Source organism: Aotus nancymaae, unplaced genomic scaffold, assembly GCF_030222135.1.
Source record: "Aotus nancymaae isolate 86718 unplaced genomic scaffold, 86718_ANA_hifiasm-v0.15.2.pri h1tg000007l, whole genome shotgun sequence".
NCBI lineage: Eukaryota > Metazoa > Chordata > Mammalia > Primates > Aotidae > Aotus > Aotus nancymaae.
This window is the reverse complement of record NW_026988418.1, coordinates 47242203-47263675: the sequence shown is the minus strand read 5'-3', so window position 1 is coordinate 47263675 and position 21473 is coordinate 47242203. Positions and strand designations below refer to the sequence as shown.

Below are 21473 nucleotides of genomic sequence, written 5' to 3'. Positions count from 1 at the left end.
GTGCAGGGTAGGAGGTAGGAATTTAAGGGACTGAGGAGTTTGGGGTGGTAAGGGCCCATTGTTGATAGAAACTTTCCAGGGCTATTTTTCAGGCTAGGCCATCTTTCAATTATCTTCTTTCATCTGTGGATCCCTGAAACTTGGCTTACTTTTTCATAACTACCCCATTAGTTAATGAGCAACCTTACATGAAGCCTTAATATATTCTGGGAAATTGTTTAGGGAGGCAATCTGAGGAATGCTTTGTAGGGGTCCTTCCACTCTACTCAGTTGTGCAGGATGGAAGCCACCATCTCACTGTATGATGGATCCTAAGGCAGCATTTTGGGAGAGTCAAAGTTTATATATCATTTGTTGCTTCTGGCCAAGGCTTTTCTTTTTTCCTCACCCACTATAGAAAACAATGTCTTCTCACAGTCTCTTTTCTTGTTCTTGAGGCAATCAATAAACTTTTCCATTTTTTTTTTTTTCCTGTAAGGCAAACAGATGAAATAAATAAAAAAAGCTCCTAATCCCTTATCCCTCTGTACTCTAACAGTGATGAAAAGGTCCTATATAACATGGATATTTGACTCAACAAAAAATTGGAAGAGAGTTAAGCTTCATTTAGGGGGAATAATGAAATTTAATAGCTTTCTTGGAATTCCCATCACAAGAGCCAAGAGGGCTTCCTTGGCAAAGGGAAAGATAAGGAGAGGAAGAGCAGTGTGAGGAGTTTATAGGATCAGCGTTAACAGTAATGATATCATCAGGATACAGAATTGGATGACACTTTTCCTATTTTTTTCTCTATGTGACTGTTACTTACTAGACTGATACTAGAGTGAAAAAGTAGGGATTATATAAAGGACTTCTCAGTAAGTGATTAGGTTCTAAAAGTTTCTATTATATTCCAGTACACTCCAGGAAGATTTTGTTGATTTAGTTTCCCTAAAATTATTCCTTTTTTATTCTAAAGCTGAGAGTTCAGGATAGAGACTAGCATATCCCAAAATCTGCCTTAATCAAGGGCATTAAATACTGCCCATAACTGAGATGTAGAAAGTTCCAGACATCACTAGGTGCTAGAACATCTTACACTTGCTAAAATCTTGCCAAAGGCCTATAGAGCAGTTTTAAGTATGATCTGTGGAGGAACAGCAACAGCATCATCTGGAATTCTAGTAGACATGAAAAATATTGGGGCTCACCCCCAGACCAACTGAAAGATCTCCAGGTGGTTCATAAACACATTAAAATTTGAAAAGCATTGTTGAAGAAGATGTGTGTTACATCCCTTATCCCCACTAATTTCTGTTTATCAGTCAGAAGCCTTGTTTTGATCCAAACATTTGTGATTGATTTTAAATTATAGTTATTTTATTGTTGTTAAAAGTAGTATTTTATTATTTTAAATATGATTGCATTACCTGAAGGGAAGACAGACTGGTAAAAACTATTGTGAGAAACTAAAATATTTGATTTGTTTTCTCACTTACTCCTTGTACCGATTTGGAATGAGATTTAGCAGATCTCTTATCTAATTGGTAGGCAACATAACAATTCAGGGATCTATAAATATACCTTGTCAGAACCAATGGCTTTACTTTTCTTTCAGTCAATTACCCATGAAGATTAACTTAGGGAAGTTCTAGAATAGTGATTCTCAAAGTATAGTCCTTGGGCCAGCAGCATCCACATCACCTGGGAACTTGCTAGAAGTGCAGATGCCTGGGCTCTACGGAATCAGAGGCTCTGGGTATGGGACTTACAAATCTGGATTTTAACAAGCCCTCCAGGTGATCTTGATGCATGTCCAAGTTGTAAATCCACTGGTCTTGATACATTATTATCTTCCGATATCAATAAGTTGACTATTTAGGGCTTTGTTTCTGTGGTGTCTATGGTAAGCTTTCCTAATGAGCAGATTTCATAACCAAATCAGCCTCTTTTCATGTCTTTATGTAGGAAATCTTGGTGTTCACACTAGTTCACACTACTCTAGCAATGGTTGTACAGCTTGATATAATCAGCACCTTTAACTAAATAAAGTAGACATTAATGACTGACTATAAAATCATGTTTACTTTTTCCTGAAGTTAGTTAAAAATCTGACACTATAGTATGCCCAGGTGGCTCTTAGACATGTTATTCATATTCATTCCTGCTCATATTAATATCTAACACTGATTAGCTCCATTGCCCAGAAATAGCTGATTTTTAAATCTCAGCAATAAGACATTAAATCTTTTCCTCCTAAATGCAGTGTGGTATCCTAGATTGAATCTTGGAACAGAAAACAAAACAAAACAAAACCCCAAAACAGTAGTAGAAAATGGATGAGATCAGAATAAAGTCCAAAGTTCATCTAATAGTAATATACCAATGTTGATTCTTAGTTTTGAAAAATGTACTTTGACCATATAAGATGTTAACATTAGTGGAAACTGAGTGAGGGTGTATAGGAACTCTTTGTCTTATTTTTGCAACTTTTCTGTAAATGTAAAATTAATCCAAAATAAAAAAATTCTTAAAAAAAAATCTCTTCCTGATCCTTCACTTAACAAAGCCCTTGACATATTACCAGGTAAAAGAAATTAAAGAACTGCCTTACATCAACTCAGGCTGCCTATTTGTAGGTAGAACAACAGTTGTTTAATTTGTTTTGTTGGAGTGCTTGCAAACCTATTAATAATCACAAAACACATTTGCTAAATATATAGGACTGACAATTAAAGCAGAATTGATGCTTTCTTTACTCTCCATTCCTTGGGCTTTCATGTACAGTTTCTACTCAGGTACTTTGTTCCTAGTGATATGTTGTTTTAATAATAATCCTTAAATCATTTCATGGGTGACTGTTCCCATCCACCCCCGTCCTCCTCCAGAGCACTTAATGCAGTGCTGCAGGAAGTAGGTATTCACAGAGCTCAGATCTCTCTGACTAACTGACTGACTCAATGTGCTACCTGTAATTATGTTTTAAAATTTAATCAGGGCAGGTCTAGGAACTCAAGAGGATAAAGTCAAAATCAACTATTCAAGTTAGGTGTGCATAAATTGTCTAGAATGAATAGGCTTCATCAAAACTTGTCAAAATGCAGAGTTTGTCAGTGGAAGCCAGAATATCAAAAATTTAAATCATCCATGTGAAATACACTCAAGACTGAAGGTGAATAGTTCGTGGTGAAGTTAACATTTCTAGAATAAATTTTGGGCTGAATCCAAAGTTACCAGTCTTCTTTCATGTTTTTAATTTTATTTCATTTTGTTTTTTATGATAATCAAGACTTATAAATATTATCTTCCTGTGGTTGTTGCCATGGCTTGAGAAATTTTGCAAAGAGCTGTAATAGAAAGGACCATGTATCTCTCTTATCTTCCTCTGTAGTATTATGTGAACTAAAGCCAAAGCTATGTAATGATATCCAGAATTGGGACTGAGTTCTGTGTAAAACAGAAAAATAAAAATAAAGAAGATGCCAAGAATTATGATCCATCTAACATTAGAGATTCTCAAAGTATTTCTAATATATCATCTCCACCTTTCTAAAATTCCTATAAAACAGATACAAGGCAGAAATTATCATCATTTTCCAGTGGGAAAATCAAAATTCAAAGAGATTAAAAATAATACCCAGATTAAACTGCCAATTGTAATTTGTAATCATTACTTTTGAAACCAATCATGTGGCATATCTTTAGATCCATATTACTTAAATTATTAAATGAATACAACCCCGTACATCTGCAAATAACTCATTTTCTTAACTCTGCTAAGGAAGAAAGCTGAACTCCGTGCCATGTGGATCCTTTAAAAGAGACAGATGCATGAAGTTTGGAGCAGTGAACGTAAGAGCAGGATTTGTTTTTCATTTAATTATTTCAATTTTTTATTGTAAAGACAGTAGAGCTTTTTACAGTTTTGGCAAAGTGAATTTAAGAAAAAGATTATATATTTGATATATCATTTCCTATTTCTATAATCAGACTAGAGAGATTTACCTCAGGGGTTTCCAATTATAAAAAGTGGGAAAGTTATCTTTATGATTTCCTGTGGGGAAGTAATAAATTAGAAATTACTTGGTTGACACAATCACAATATTGTTGGTCAGAAGCCAGGAAAATTGTTGATTTTTCTTACAGGTTTCTTTCTTAGGAATAAAATAGTTTTCAAATACTTGAGTAAGATTTTACATTCAAATCATTCACAGGAAGTTTTAATATTTGAGCTGATAAAAAGAGGTTACCATTTGAATTACACTGACCTGCTAGAAAACTGTGCCTTCTAGCGTTCTACAAAATGAAGATGCAACTTAACATACTTTACATATCTGATAAAAGATACCATCTACTTTATATTATGTCTCAAATCGAACATGAACATTTCTGCATTTGTTGTGAAACCAGCATTTAACATAAAGTGGTCATAAGGTTTGTTGTTAAAGATAAGGAGATACAGTGTGTCATCTTTTCCAGGAACACTTTGTGTTATTATATTCCATATTAAAATAGGAGTCATGGTATTGCTCCACAGCCATCCTCATTAAAAATGGAAGTATCATTAAACCTGGAATTGTGTTTAAAGAATATAGCACATTTCATCCATATAAACTAATGAGTGAGATTGTTCTGGTACTCATTTATATATTGATTCATACTACAAGTATTTTTGAGTACTCAAACCAGAAATGGACCTTGTAAGGAAACCAGAGATGCACAGCACAGTAAAGACCCCTCTCTGCAAAGAACTTAAAATCTAATGAAGAACTAAAATATATAAACATTAAATCTTAGATCTTAATCCAGGCTTTGAATGGCATTGGAAAAGAACAGTGCTGTAGGTGTCAAAAGATTGTCTTTAGTAGTAAATGCTGAGGAAGTGCTCTGATCTTAAGTAAAGAGAGAGCCCTGTGTTTTGGAAGCTATGTATTATAATGGTTAAGAACACAGGTTTTAGAGTCAGCCAGATATGGGTTCCAGTCCCAGCTCCTCCCCAGTAGCTGTGTGATCTTGGGCAAGTCCCTTAACTTCTCTAGGCCCCTGTTTCTTTCTTTCTTTTTATTTTTTTCCCCTATGTGGAAATAATATGATACATTTATTAGATATACTAGACAAGAACAGAACTAAGTACTCCAACTCTACTGCAGCATTACAAAAAAATCATCCCTTCACCACAGTGTAAGATGTAAGGACAACCTGCCCAAGGATGCACGTTATATAAAACACAGCAAGATTGCTGCTGCCCTGCCAAGTACTTCCAGTCTCTACCCAGGTCCTACTGAAGTACTGGTGGTCCCAATTAGTTTTATTGAAATAAATCTTTAAAGAAAAAGATAAAGCTTTTAAAAAGACAAGTCAAAATGCTTCAGAAACCACATATCCAACACAAACTTTATCCTCAAATGAGTTATGTTTGCCTCGCACTAATAAACTTCTATTTCACTCAAATTAGAGCAAAAATCTTCTATACATTATCTTCCCTGCCCAACAATTCAAAGAAAAAAAAATCCAAAATGATTAGTAAAGAAAAATATAAGAATTAACAGAGCCTTTAAATTTGTTTTAAATATTTTTAAAGTTAAAAAGTGTTTAAAGTTTGTAATTCCTAGTAGGAAAACATTATCTGAATGAATACCCTAATAGGAAACCACTGTAAAATGCTTCAGCTGCATTTAGGGGAGAGGAGTAGGGATTATCTTCAAAGCACCCCAGCTCTCTTGATGAGAAGGTCAGAGGTACACTGGTTTGTATTATTGCGACATCCATAAGGTGATCTAGGTTGCTTTTCCTTCAGCAAAGGCTTTATTTATCAGAAGGGCATTATGCTTGACCTCCAAATTTGGCTGACAACTTGCTGATAAGATTCATAACCTTTGGGTTGCTCTGGTATTTTGACATATTTGCTGGGTTCTGAGCCACATCCTGGAAGGCCACCATAACTTCTGGATCCTGCATGGCTGCAAGAACCTCCGGATCACTAAGAATTTCATTGAGTCCAGGCATTCCAGCCATTCCAGGCATGCCCCCTCCCATTCCAGGCATTCCTCCGGGAAAACCACCTGGAAAAGAGCCATACTGAGCTCCTGACTGTCGTCTGGCTTCTTCCTCCTTCTGGGCTCTCTCATGCTCTTCTCGAGCCTTCTTAACTCTTTTTATTCTTTCTTTGATCTCTCGCTCTTCACATTTTCACTCATACTTTCTCCAATGTCCTGCAGTTTTCTGTGCCCTTGGTTGAACTTCTTTCAGCATTGCACTCGCATCTTCATCATAATCCAATTTACAGGCAAGGGCAAGATCGTGGGCTGCTTTCTCCCAGTGGCCTAGAAGTCTGTGTGCTTTCCCTCGCCACTTGTAAGGCTGAGCTGAATCAGGATTTATTTCAATGGCTCTGTCACAGTCTCGGATGGCAGCATTTGGCTTCTGTAATTTGACGAAGACACTGGCCCTCTTGGCAAACAAAATGGCCAAGAGAGGATTCAGCTTGATGACATCTGTGAATAAGTCAATGGCTTTCTGCAATTCACCATCATTTAGGGCTTCAATAGCAGCCACTTTCTTATCATTTGCCTGATCCATCATCTCCTCTGTTATCTCTGCATTTTCATCTCCCATTTCTTGAGGGGTGTCAGTGTCTGGTTCAATCACACCTTCATAATCAATTTCTAGATCACTTTCCTCACTTGATGGTTCGTCTGCCTTTAAGTCTTCCTCTACCTTCTTACTATCAGGTTTTTCTTCCTTGGTATTTTCTTCTGATTTAGCTTTCTGAGTAGCAGGTGGTATTTTACCCCCCATACTCTCCACCCACTCCCTCAGGAAGCACATTTCCTCGGTGTGCAGAATGCTTGGATCCTGCTTACACATCTTCACAAAGGCCCGAAGCTTGTTCACTTTGTGGGGGTCCATGGTTGGGAGGTGGTGGGTGAAGGTGAGGGTCTGCAGCCCGCTTCCAGGCTGAGGCGCTGGCTTGGCGTGACCACGCAGAAGCTGTTTCTTTCTTCTATAAAAATGTAGGTAATAAAATCACCTAGCTTATGGGGTTGTTGTGATGAATAGATGAGATCAACAGTGCACAGAAAAGCTCTGTCTAGCACTCATATGCTCTAAGTACCTCCAGTTATTAGTGTTTATTATTACAATCAGAAATTTTCCCAAAGAAAACAAGAACTAAGGTGGACCTGCCTAATGTTTGAGCTGAGGGCAAGCCCTGCCTCATTTGTTGCTGATACTCAGGATGAGAGAACAGTGATGCCTCAGTTGGAGGCCTACTCAATAACTGAGTAAATGCATGTAATTTCATTTATGTATTTATTCATCAAATATTTCTTGTGTGCATTCTCATTGATGGCTCATGTGCTATGTACCAGGAATACAAAGGTAAGTAGAAACACTTGGAGTCTTCTTTCAGACTACTGGAGAAGACAGACATCTGAAAAAATGATTATATAAGGATATATCATTATTATAATTGGTATTATGAAGGATTATACTGTGTCTTCAGAGTGTATAATAAGGAAACACCTGCTTAGTTCAGGGAAGACTTTCCTGTGAAAGTGATTTATAAGCCGAAATCAAATGGACTGGATAGGATGGGAGGAGGAGCATAGGTTTTGGCAGGTGGAATAGCATAGGTGAAGGCTCAGTTTGGTATGCCTGAGACCCTGCGAAACCAATGTGGATGGAGTGTAGAGAGAGTGGAGGCAGATTCATGAGTCTGTAAGCAGGGCTTTGGGGGTTGGATTGAGATCTTTATCCTAGGTATATTAATGGTGTACCATTAACAGTGTTTAAATAAGGGCATGACATGGTCAGATCTGTGTCTGGAAGAGCGCTCTAGCTATAGTGTGGGGAAGACCAAGAGTACTATTAGAGAGGTGTCCCTGTGATCGATTGTGTAACCAAGTGATTGAAGGGACTGAACTTAGTGGAGTTTAAACATAAAAAGATTCTACTTTTGTTGCTGACCACAGTCTTCAAATGTGCTGTTAACATTTCCCTTCAAATTCCTTAATATCTTCAGCAGATTATCATAGCTTCCGGATTACTTTCTGTTATTAAAAGTACAGTCTGACCTAGTCCAGTCTTACATGTCCAACTTAAACCTTTGCCTCACCCTTCCCTCAGTGTCCTTCCAGTTCAATCATGTGTCAAGGAATGAGGGACATCCTTGGAAGTGGAGTTGGCAAATAGTCTGTGTTTTCACTCTTCTCTATTATAGGTTTTGCTTTGTTCCCCAGCCTTCAGAGCTGAGTGGAGGACTGGGGACAAGTCACAAATGTATCCTATTTAATGTGAGCTGCTGTTGATATACTTGGTTTGGTAGGCATCCACATGCTGCCTCTATCTGATGAGCCATTCTTCAGGAAGCCATACAAGGGCCTCTGCACAGTTCCCTGATGTGGGACAGGCTACCTCTTCTGATACTTTCCTTAGCAACATGTTCCCTAGCCTCTTGGTGTTGGGATCCCATCACTTGGTGCACAGCCCCCTTGGGCATGTACCAGCAATTAAGTTCAAGCTTGACTTTCTTCTTCAGTGTCTTCTGGAAAATCCAAGAATCTTGCTCCAATCCAAGTGGCACTTCAACTAGTGCCACTTCTTTTTGTTCTCCAATACTTGTTTTTCTCCTGTTTGGGTTAGTGCCAAGATTAGTTAACTCCACTGCCTGCATAGATGTCCAGCCCAACAATGAGACACTGTTATCTCCTTCTTATGGGTATATGTAGTCCTTACAAGTAATTTTACTGGGTTCCTTAACTTGGCTTCGGGGAAGAAGAAGAGCCACATTACTTGTCTCCAGCAACTCCCATGTATTTCTCTCGTCTATGTATAACACATAATATGTAGATAACGCAGTGAGGAGGAGGAAAGGATGGGAGACTGATGCTTGGAGAAGCAATGCCAGTTTTGTTGCCTCTCATTAACCCCCTCGTTCTCTTTAAATGATGGGGGTTCCTTGATGTCTATTGTATTTAGCTTTGGAGCATTGGTGGCAATTCTGAGAACACAAGAAGAGAACAGTTTACCATCCTGAATTATTAAATGTGGGAGAAGAGAGTCAGTGATGATTTCCCATTTCTAACCAAGAAAATGGAAGGATGGTGAGATAGGGAAAAGTCAAGAGGATTAAATTGTTAGGACAGAGGAGAGCTAGAGGTATAACTGTAGGAGTTATTGGTATATGGATAATAATCAAGGGCATCAATAGGCATAAAGCTACCTAGGGAGTGCATAGAGTAAGAAGAAGAGTAGGTCTAATATTGATATTTAAGGAATTCCAACAATTAAAGGCTGAATAGAGGAGAAAAAGTTGACCAAAGAGACTGAGAAAGAATGGTAGAAGGTAAACAAGGAGAGTGCTAAAAGGTCAGGTAAGCTGAGGACTAAAATATCCATCGGATTTAACAACCTGGAGACCATGTGGCCATCTTAGTGACAGTCAGTTCAGACAAGTGGAAATGGTAGTTAGATCAAAGTGAGTTTAAAAAGAAATGTGTAGTGAGAAAAAGAAGGCAGAGAGTAGACACATTCTTTATGTTTGTCTGTGGAGGGGAGACAGAGATAGCATTGTAGCAAAAGAAGGAAGTGGGGTTGAGGGAGTATCTTTATGGAACTGAGTATGTTTGAAAGCTGATAGGAAGGATCCAGTATGGGGGGCTAGGAGGAGCAGGAATTGAATATGTCAGAGAGAAGGCAGATAGGGTGGAATCCAGAGCACAGCAGGATAAACTGGCCTTAGGGAAAAAGAGAAGCAGGAAAGGGTTGGTACAATTTTATGTAGATGTATAGATTTCAGTTTGTGGAAATTGAGGGAGTTTCTGACCCTTTTGTATAGTAGAGGTGAAGTTTTAGGAAAAGATTTTAGGTACACTAAAAACAAAGAGTATTTATTATTACTGCTTTGTGATCATCTTAAAAGCCTTCAGATTCCAAATTCAATTTGACCTATGACATTTTCCAAGGTAACATGTCTCCTTCCCCATGTATTGTTTCAAATTTGCTGAAATAGGCCGGGTGCAGTGGCTCACACCTGCAATCCCAACACTTTGGAAGGCTGAGGCAGGAAGATCACTTGAGGCTGAGTTGCAAGACCAGCCTGAGCAATATAGCAAGACCCTGTATCTACCAAAAAAAAAAAAAAAAACACTTTAGCTGGGCGTGGTGGTTTACACCTGTAGTCCTAGCTACTCAGGAAGTTGAGGCAGGAGGATTGCTTGAATTTGAGGCTGCAGTGAACTAGGATCACACCACTGCACTCCAGCCTGGGCAACAGAGAAAGATCCTGCTTTAAAAACAAATGAAGATTTAAAATGTTTTGAAAGCTAAAACAGAAGTTTTTTTTGGTAGCCATTATTAGTTTACTCATTAATACACATCCCAACAAAAGCTCACCCTATGAGATTAGGAAAGAGAGCAAAGTATTTCAGTGATCTCTGTAGTTTAAATTTAAAGGCTTGGTTCTAAGATCACTTTATCTTTGACCATAGACTTTAGCTCCAGGGCTTATTTTCATGATTACCATAAAATACAGTGTCCTTAGTCAACATGTAATAAGCAAAAACTACAGAATAAGCTTGGATTTCTAAGCATCTTCCCATAGAAACAAAGTTAGAAACTCCTGAATAACTATAACATATCTCATTATAAAACATTTACTGGGTGACCAGCATGCCTAGAAAACCAGGACAGTGAGTATTGTATGGCCCCAATTTCAAATGGACTTACAGACCTAGAGGTGAAAGAATAAATTATTTAAATTTTCTTTAACAGAAGTCAGTTTCTGAGCACAATAGTCTCCTTTTATCTGTGATTGTGCTTTCTACACTTTTATTTACCTGAAATCAGCCATGGTCCAAAAATGGGTGAATACAGCATAAGATATTTTGAGAGAGAGGGAGACCACGTTCATATAATTTTTATTATAGTATATTGTTATAATTGTTTTATTTTATTATGTCATTTTTATTAATCTCTTACTGTGCCTAATTTATAAATTAAACTTTACCATAGGTATGTATGAATTTAAAAAACCAGTATATATAGGGTTTGGTACTATCTGCCATTTCAGGCATTCACTGGGGGTCTTGAGATGTATCCCCAAGATAAGGGGGGACTATTATAAATGAGATGGGATTCTCTGACATGTATCTAATTAGTAAACCTTTTAGTTCTGACCCCAAGAAATAAGACTGACTGAAAATATAAATACTAGTTCATGAAGTAAGTGGACTCACTAATTAGTTCTAATTCCCCAAGCTAGGTGGGGCAAAATTGTTTTTCACAAAGTTTAAGACTCGTTTTTTTTGTGGTGGGGCTGAGGTGGGGAAAATGGAGTTTTGCTCTGTTTCCCAGGCTGGAGTACAGTGGCACGATCCTAGCTCAGTGCAGCCTTGACCTCGTAAGCTCACGCAATCTTCCCACCTCAGTGGAGTAGCCAGGACTACAGGTGCGCCACCATGCCCTGCTAACTTTTTCCCCCATAAAGACAGGGTTCTGCCATGTTGGCCAGGCTGGTTTCAAACTCCTAAGCTCAAGTGACCTGCTCACTTCAGTGTCCCAATGTGCTGGGATTACAGGCATAAGCCATTGCTCCCAGCCAAGACTCTTTTTTTTTTTTTAATGTAACCACTTTAATTAGCATAATTTTATTCAAGAGTTAGATTGTGTTGTCAATGCTGACATTTTGGGGGATATATAGTATAGTTTATGAGTCAAGCTTCTAAACCAAAAGTTTTACTTTGAGCCCTATTCCCACCTTACTAGCTAGCAGGTGACCTTGGGCAAGCCAACCTATTAGAACCCTGGGTCCATGTCCATAAAGTGAAGACATCATAACCTGTCCTACCTACCTCACAAGCTTCTTGTACAGATCAACCAGGTCAATATATGTAAGATTTTTTTGACAACTGTGAAGTACTATAAAATGACAATTGCAGATAAGTCAGTGAACCATCAAAATAATATTCATGCCTATAACCAAAAGCTTTTAAATAAAACAGCTTAATAAAAGGTGGTCAGGTAAGCAAACAAAGATTATATTATATACACTATATTCTTTACCTACTTTACTGAGTCTAATCTTTGGAAAGATAATTCATTTTAAGGGGAAAAAATCTGTTAAGGTATTTGTTAGTATTTATGCAAACAAGCTGCAACTACTATTCAAAAATAGGAGGTTTCTTCATCAATTAGGAGTATATTCGTTAATAGAACTGTATTTTAATAAGAATTCCATACAAATAGAATATATATTTTAACACAAGAAAGCAAGGAAATAATATTTTACATTACATAGAACATTCAGGTGATTCAATTGTGTTAGCCCTCCAACCAAATACTTCCTTTCCCTATTAACTACAAACATTGCAGTCAGTCATTACATGCCAAAAATCATGTATTTGATGTGAAGTACACTTGACTGCAAAGGGAACAGAGGTGATGTAGTCTTCATTTCAGGGGAGAAGAATGGACTGAATTACTGTCTGCTTTTCAACATTTCAACTAACCATTCCATTGCCTCATCAAGGCTATTTTCAGTCCTTCAAGACAGGTAGCCCAAGTAAATTTGCCATCTCTGAGGAAGTCATGGACTGTTCCATGTCCTGTTTATTTGCAAACACCACTAAAATGGCTTTTCTCAGCTCTTCTTCCTCCAGCATGGCAACTAACTCTGATTTGGAAATGCCAATTCAGTCTTGGTCACAATTGTCTGCTACATAAATGACTGCATCTGTGTTTGAATAGTAACAACTCCAGTGTGGCCTGATACTTGTCTGTCCTCCTAAATCCCAGACTTGGAATTTAAAGTTTTTGTATGTCACCTTCTCTACATTAAATCCAATGGTAGGTATAGTAGTAAAGACTTCTCCAACTTGTAATCTGTACAAGATTGTGGTTTTTACTGCTCCATCTAATCCCAAAATTAAAATCCTCATTCCCTGAGTTCCAAACAGACTGGAAAATATACTTGAGAAAAAGCCACCCATGATGAACCTCTGTCTGCCCTTGCTGATCCTCAGTGATCCAAGACTCTTTTAACTGCTGCATTCCTCCTAAACTAAAAGGCTGTTCCCATCCTCTCTCACTACTTCAAATTAGGTAACCTCTTTTGAATCATATTTAATTATTTTCCCCTTACTAAGCTCTTGCACAAAAAGGTATATTGAAATGTTTCTGGGTAGATTTGTATTCTGTTTATCCTATTTCCTTCATTAATTTATTGATTCCTTAAGGGTCTCATTCTCTATTGCAGTGGTTTTGAATTGTTTATGTCCTGAAACTTACTTCACTAAAGAACTTGGATCCTACTATGGTGGCAACAAATAAAACTCCTGCTTACATACATTCTGTTATTATACTTCTTATTTACTGGATTATTGTAATTACTAAAAAAAATTGTGGTAATATGGTAGGGAGTCCATTTTATTGCAATAATAATGACAGCTAGCATTTATTTAGGTCTTTCTAAGGTCAAGCAATGTTCTGTATGCTTTACATCTATGACTCATTTAATCCTCTCACTAATCTAATGGGTTGGGTACTATTATGGGCCTCATTTTCATAGATTAGGTATCTGAGGCACAGAGAGGTTAAATACCTTGAGGAGTCAGGCAACCAGAGCCATGATAGACACCCAGGTCATCTGGCTCCTAAGCCCACATTCTTAGGGTCTATGCTATGAAATGATTTGCTATATAAAACCAAGTATTTCATTAGTAATAAAACATACAATATTTTGGAGTATGAATTTTACCACTACAGATCTGAAATGAAGATAGATAAAAATTTGCAGAAACAATATGGGCAAATAAGGGAGGCAGAAAATGGTACATTATGCTTGCAAGTGAACATGGGGATTAAGGAGAGTATTTGGAAATTGTAATGAAACCATGTGTCCCTCCCCACTGATGATCTGCATACCCCTAGTAGTGAACTACTGCTTTAGTAAACATTCTTCCTTACTACACCTGCTGTGTATGATTCCAGGCAAAGCAGGCCCTTGGGGAATGTTGGTATCTGCTATAACTTGGTTTTTCTGACTCCTCCAAACCTCTGGTTGAAATTTGATTCTCAGTGTTGGAAGTAGGGCTTATTGGGAGGCATTTGGGTCATGGGGGTAAATCCCTTATGAATGGCTTGGTGCTATCTTCATGGTAATGTATGAGTCCTCACTCTCTTAGTTTCCGGGAGAGCTGGTTGTTGAATGTGGCCTCTCCCTCTTCTCTCTTCTTGCTTCCTCTCTTACCATGTGATCTCTGCACAGCTGGCTCCCCTTTGCCTTCTATGAGTGGAAACAGCCTGAAGCCCTCACCAGAAACAGATGCCATCACCATGCTTCTTGTACAACCTGCAGAACTATGAGGCAAATAAACTTCTTTTTTTTTTTTTTTTTTGAGATGGAGTCTCGCTCTGTTGCCCAGGCTGGAGTGCAATGGCACAGTCTTGGCTCACTGCAACCTCCGCCTCCTGGGTTCAAGCAATTTTCCAGCCTCAGCCTCCTGAGTAGCTGGGATTACAGATGTGTGCCACCATGCCCGGCTATAAACTTCTTTGTAAAATAAATTACCTAGGCCAGGCGCAGTGGCTCACGCCTGTAATCCCAGCACTTTGGGAGGCTGAGGTGTGCAGATCACTTGAGGTCAGGAGTTTGAGACCAGCCTGGCCAACTTGGTGAAACCCTGTCTCTACTAGAAATGCAAAAATTAGCTGAGGGTGGTGGTGGGCGCTTGTAATCCCAGCTACTCAGGAGGCTGAGGCAGGAAGATCACTTGAGCCAAGGTCATTCCACTGCACTCCAGCCTGGGTGACAGCCAGATTCTGTCTCAAAAATGAATAAAATAAAATAAAATACTCAGCCTCAGATATTCCTTTGTAGCAACACAAATGGACGAAGACAGTGCCTGACTGGAAACTTCATTAGTTCTTTCATTCTCTCAACACTCATTTTTTCAGAACCCATCCCTAAAAGCTCACAGACTTTTAAGGGAGACAAACATATAAACAAATAATTACAACACAGTAAAATAAAAAATAGAGGCATGTGCAAGATATACAGTGGATATATTGAGATGAAGAATAATGGGGAAGGGGAAAGAGTGTTAGGGAGAGAAGAGTACCCTAGAACTTTCCCGAAAGAGGAAGTATTTGGATTGAGTAAGTTCTCCAGGAAAACAAGGAATAGGGAGGGACATTCCGAACAGAGAGAGCAGCATGTGCAAAGATTCGTAGATGTGAAACAGGATAATGTGTTTAAGGAAATGCAAATCCCTTCATATTATGGGGATGTAGGTGCAGGGAAGGAAGAGAATTGATGACAAGGGTTGAGTAGGCAGAGACTAGAAGAATATGAAGGAATTTGGAGCTTTACTGGAGGGACTGGTGAACCAATAAATAGTTGGAAGCAGGAATGACACAGTGAATTTAGTGTTCAGACAGATTGAACTCCAACTTCTTCCAATTGATTATCACACATAAGGAATGTATTAAAAAGTAATTAAACATGAGATTTTTATATCTCTGAAGTGGCCATTTGCAGTGGGCATATGTTTTTTATGCCTACCCAGCATCAATTTTTTTTTTTTTTTTTTAATAGATTTTCCTTTGGGGATTTACCTACCTCCAATGCCTACAGTGTTCTACCACTGTGAAATAAGTTGTCTTACCCTTCTTGGCTCAGGGTTCGGCAAGAGAGCTAAGCAAAGGTCCTCCAACTCCTTCAGAAATCTAAATTTTGTGAGGGGTGACTCAAGGATAGGACAAGATTAGATTTGATCCTTCTAGTATCAGCACCTCGAGGGGATGGTGCTGCACTTTCAGGTACCCAGGTTACCAAAGTTATTGCCTCTGATTCCCTGAATTTCCCCATAACCTTCCAGTAAATTCCATATGTGCTTGAGGTAACAAATTCTGCTCAAATCAGGTACAGTTTGCTTCTAAGCTAAGAACCTTAATTTGTGTATCTCCTGGGGAGGATGATCAGCTTACTTTTATCTGCTGCAAATTTGTACTGGGGTGGTTGTACTCCTATCAGCCTAGACACAGCAGGCAGCCTTTCTCTCTCTGAGTCTTGGTGCTGAACCAGTGTGCTGGCAAGGAATGGGCTCACATTTGCTTTGCTCTCAGAACCTGTAGACCTTCACGCTCCTTCTCGTCTCCCCTCAGCTACCAACCTGGAACAGGAGGAATCTCTACTTGTGAAAGTCCTTTTCATTTTATATTTCTGATCGTGACACTTTTTTTTAATGTTTAGTGTAGAAACATCTCCTTCACAAAAGCACTTACGTTATCCTAAGACTTTGGAAGAATAATGAAAAAGACTCGCAGGCCTCTTCTGCTTCTCATCCTGCCCCAAAGCTACTCAGAGACCATAAACACATAATTATCTATGTGCTTGAATGTTGGAGAGGGGGAGCTGAAGGTTGAAGATGGAACAAAAATGAAGACATAAGGGAAGAAAATAAAGCAAGTTAACAATTCACAATACCTCGGTAGCTTAGTAATAAAAATAATGGTGCTTTTCAACGTATCTTTATTGTCATTCTTTATAATCATTTTATTTGTTTTTATATTTTGTTTTATATTTTACTCACAGATGGAGAGTATAAATTTACTACTCAATGTATTGGGTTGCTTTCCTGGGTCACTGTAATATCAGCAATGATGATGGTTGTATATGAAGATGAACAATCTTCATGCATTTTCCAAATCATCTAAAAGAGGTATCAGAAGCCACACTTCCCATCAGAATGTTTGAGACACAGCCTGTCTATCTTCAACACTGGCTTTTCCGTCACTGGCTAGGTGCTATTTAGTTATCTTCTTCATGCATACCTTCAATTTCTGGCATGCAAAGCTTTCTGTATGCTTTTATGTAATGTGAATCCAGATGGTGGATTATATGTGGGTGCAATAAATGACTGAATGTTTTAACATCTTTCTTGGCTGGAATTTATAATGGTAGAGTTTCTTTCCTAAGCCTCCGTGTCTGCCACATTCTTCAATGATATTCACCAGGTTACATAGATGTTCTGATAGAACCAGGGATCAAGGAAGCTAAAATGGTTCTTCCTCTAATCTTGATCACACTGTCTTTCCCCCTCCTCACCTAATTTATTTCTCTGCCACAGAAACTTGGAACTTTGCAGTACAGAGAAGACTGAGGCAAAGAAGAAGAATAAAGGCACTGAAAGGAAGGGAAAGCCAGTAAAGGAAGTAGGAAAGAGAATTGAAAATTTGAAAGAGAGGGTGGAATCAATTCCCTTAAAATACTTTTAAATATTCAAAAGCAAAGGATTAGAGTTAGTCAACAACAACAACAAAATATTAAAAAAAGGGGCACTTATGCCTGCTGTCCTTATACATCTGCACCCCCGTTTCCCTATCCATTTTCCCTTCTCAAGCCATTCTGATACATGATGTTTCAGCTGCGTGTTGTGTTAGAGGCCATTTCACAAAAGTTACAATGGTCTTTAATGTTGTTTTAATATGCATCTTAGAGCTATTGCTCATTATTGCAGTATTTGGATTCCTCTAATTAAACAGAGAACTGCTTCTAACTGCTTTGTCGTTACTAGGTAGTAAAGTTATCCCTCTTACAGGGGACCACTTGGGAGGATAACCAAAGATGGGAATCAAGATTTGGACCCACCTCTTACTACTATCCTCATGATGGAGGTAACTTATATTCTGGACCCCATAAAACCACTTTCTATTTTTGTTCATGTTTATAGTTTACTTTCTGTGATTTCTTTCTGGAAAAGAGGTCTCACTCTGTCACCCAGGTTGGAGTGGAGTGGTTTGATAATGGCTCACTGAAGCCTTGGTCTCCTGGGCTCAAGCAATCCTTCTGCCTCATGGTGGCATATGCCACCATGCATGGCTAAATTTTTTTTTTCTTTTAAAGACTGGTTTTCCCAGTGTTACTCAGGCTGGTCTCAGACTCCTGGGTTCAAGTTGATCCTCTCATCTTGGCCTCCCAATGTGCTGGGATTACAGGTGCGAGCTACCCACTCCCGGCCTGTGATATCTTTTTACCTGTATATCCTTGGTAGTATTTGAAAACTTGTGTTTGGCTTCTGCTGTTTTCTTTGGATATGAATGTAGCTGGTAGTAATACAAATGGTAGTTTGCTTAACTGATGGCAAATAAAACCAATTTCATTCCTTTTATTATAGGTTTGCCTTCTAAGTGGAAGTTACCTTGAGATGAATTTAGCATTATTTTTGCTAGCAAATGCTTGCGTCATTCTGATGTTTCTTTATCCCCTCTCTCTTTTTTTGATTTCCTGATAAAATAATAAATCCCTTTCTTCTTTCATTCAGTTGGCTTAGAAGGAGAGTATGAAAGATGACTTCATCCATTTTTTTCTTTGGAGATTTGCTTTATTAATCACTGGACTTTGATGGCCACATTTCCACATTTGCTACCACTCCTTGATGCTATAGTGGATTTCTCTTGTAATCTCTTATCCTTTTAACTTCACTTCCCAGAGGCAAAGGGCTTGCTTTGTACCTGACTGCATTATGAAACATCTGTTTGTCTGACCCACCCCTCCTCAGGCTGCACCACCCAGGACACTATGAAAATGAAATTGCCGCTGACTGGAGGTCAGCAGTACTGCACTGGATCCAGATGAACGTACACCAGCATGGAACCCCCAAGGCTATGCTCTAGAGGGTCAGCTCTGAACCTCCTGGAAGTAAGTGTTCAGCCAGGTTATTTATTCCTTTAGTGTTGGTTTTTGAAATACTACTTTATTGGGTCTTTAAAATTTTGATGCTTGGCATAGAGGCACGAGGTTTCTAAATGTAGGACTTCACTGAATGAGGGTGATCACTACCAGGCTCTCTCTTCTTTTCTGTTTATAAGAGCCTCTTTCTCTTTTGTTACTTATTTATTTATTTATTGAGATAGAGTCTCACCCTGTTGCCCAGGCTGGAGTGCAATGGTGTGATCTTAGATCACTGCAACTTCCGCCTCCTGGGTTCAAACGATTCTCTTGCCTCAGTCTTCCCAGTAGCTGGGACTACAGGTGCCCACTATCACACCCAGTTAATTTTTGTATTTTTAGTAGAGATGGGATTTCACCATGTTGGCCAGGCTGATCTCGAGCTCCTGACCTCATGATCTGCCTGCCTCAGCCTCCCAAAGTGCTGGGATTACAGTTGTGAGCCACCCCGCTTGGCCTTGTTGATATTTTATACTCTGTGCCTTCAGAGAAATACTTCCTGGGAATTATCTTATTTTATTTTGTAACAGGCTGGCAAAAATGAAAAAGAGACTTGACAGGAAATGGAGGTAAAATTCAAGGATTAATTAAATTCATACATTTTATCTTAGATTCTGTATGGCTCACAGGCAATCTGCATAATTTGTCTGATTCTCACAGATTATCCCAAATATTATTTATTATTCATTTAACAAACATTTATTAAATTAAGCACTTTGAAAATAAAGAGAGAGATTTGAACTAGAAGGTAAGCTCCATTGAGCACAGGATTTTTGTTTATTTTGTTCACTGTTCTATTCCTAGTACTCAGAACAGTGCCTGGCACATAGATGGTACTCAGTAAATATATGCTGATGAGTAAATGAATGAATACTAGTTTGATTTAAAAATATTCATTTTAGAATGAGAGGTGTATTATGTACATTGGATGTAGGATTGTGAATATAATATCAATTAGAAAAGGGCCCTAGGAAGACTTGACATGCAAGGGTCACAGGAGATATGCTCCTTTGTGTTCAGAGTAGGCAGCTATTTTATGGTTCAGATTGTTTTGCCTCAAAGGAAAAATGTGGTTAAATTTATCTTTTTCATTTTTACTTCTATTTAGAAGGAAAAAAAGACTCTTATCTATAAAAACAATGAATTAGTTCTATTTACTAGTCTTTCTGAGTTTATTTAATGCCTGTGTCTAAGGAACCTAAGGCATCGACCAGGTAGTCTTATTAAACCTCACAGCTCAGCATGGAAGTTGTGAGCAGAGCCAGCTCTTGGGGTATGCAGTGTGTACTTCTGCCTAGAGTTCCTATGGCAGTGCCAAGCCAACTCTCACTAGAATTTCTGTTTTTGAATTTTGTATTTGCTGTTCCTCTATTTCTGTATGCTTCTTAGAGCTAGAAGTAAAGAGATGGGGCATTAAAGATAGAGATCTGCAATGCTGCTGAAGGACTTGACTGGCACCCTCCCTCACCCACCTTCTTTCCTGTCTACTTAGCTCTGAACATCTTTTTCCTCCTTTGTTCCTCCACTGGCAAAGTCAAAGTGGGCATCAAATGCAGACTTGGTCAGGTGCACTCCCCAGGTGGGGAGGGCACCATCACCTCTCTTTTGTTGTCTCAGGAGTCACAACTTCAGAGTGACCTTTTGGAAGTTAGGCTGTGTCTAAGGCAGTAAGAACAGAAGTTCTGTCTGAGGCTCTAGCCATTATACTTTGCTATAAATAGCGTGTAACATAGCCTAATACTTTTATGTTGCAGTTGAAGTGTTATGGGATTTTATAAGAACTTAAATCCAACACATAAGTCTCTCTCAGATCAGCCAGGCTTTGTGTTTTTTTTTCTTTTGTAACTCATTCTGAGTTGATCTAAGACAAACACTGCTAAACTAGCTGGGTAGAAACGACACTGTGGTATAGTAGGAAGAGCCCAAGAAGGCAAATCAGGGCTCATTCTAGATTGGACTTGGTTGCTAACTAGCTTTTTATTTGCAATGAATCAAGATTCTGTACCTCACTTTCTTGGTTTATAAACTAAGAGAATTTCATGAAATGAACTATAGCACTACTTTCCGCTCTCATCTATTTAGGCTGAAGACCCGTTGCCCCTTCTTTCTATCAGTTTGAATAATGGAGTATAAAGAGTTAAAAAGAATCCTAGCATTGGCCAAGTCAATGTTAGTTAAATCTGAGTTAAATTGAATATAGCCAACTCACTCAGTTAATATACGAGGGAACTACATGAGCACAGAAAAATCCAGTTACTTGCTTAGGTCACGCTACTAATTAATGGCAGAAACCTGACATTTAACCACAAATCGTGAGTTTTTTTTCCTCAGAGAAACTCTCCTCATTACCTTTTGGTGGTCGTGGTGGGTATGGAGGAAGCAGTAGTTTTCACAAAAATGTTAAATTCTTATTTCTGCTAGGTTGGTTAGCATTGCCTGTTATGACAGTCCCTGAATATCTTGTGCCAAAATGCTGCTGGCTGTTGTGCAGAGACATGTGTTGGTTGCATTAGAATTAAGCACAGACCAGAAACTCCTGGAGGAAAAAGTCCACCCTCTTTTAAATCACTCTCTTTAATTCTTTTTTCTGACTTAACTTTTAAAATCAGGCAGGTTGTTCAAATAGTAGAGGAAGTCAGAAAAATCTGTTCAGGCAGGCAAGAACCAGGAGTTCTAGTCCAGACTCTGGGGTTTGGAGAACCTGGATGGATGTGTGGCATAAACTCACATGAAAATGGTAGTTCTCTTCTCCATGCATTATTTC

The 21473-nt window shown here is 38.6% G+C and overlaps 1 protein-coding gene and 1 pseudogene across 4 annotated transcripts in view; one reads left to right on the top strand and one right to left on the bottom strand.

The window, feature by feature from the left end:
* Positions 1-21473, top strand: part of LOC105710282 (uricase) — a 119503-nt gene that overhangs the window by 4539 nt on the left and 93491 nt on the right. The window contains exons 2-3 of one of the 4 annotated variants that reach the window (XM_012442522.3): positions 17580-17655; positions 18540-18679. The exons of 2 other annotated variants lie outside the window; for them this stretch is intronic. In XM_012442522.3, coding sequence (XP_012297945.1) covers positions 18629-18679 — 51 coding nt within the window. In that variant the 5' untranslated portion in view covers positions 17580-17655; positions 18540-18628. The remainder of the gene's footprint in view (positions 1-17579; positions 17656-18539; positions 18680-21473) is intronic. One more of the 4 variants, XM_064372569.1, reaches the window with a different exon arrangement.
* Positions 5794-6888, bottom strand: LOC105710280 (hsc70-interacting protein-like; annotated as a pseudogene).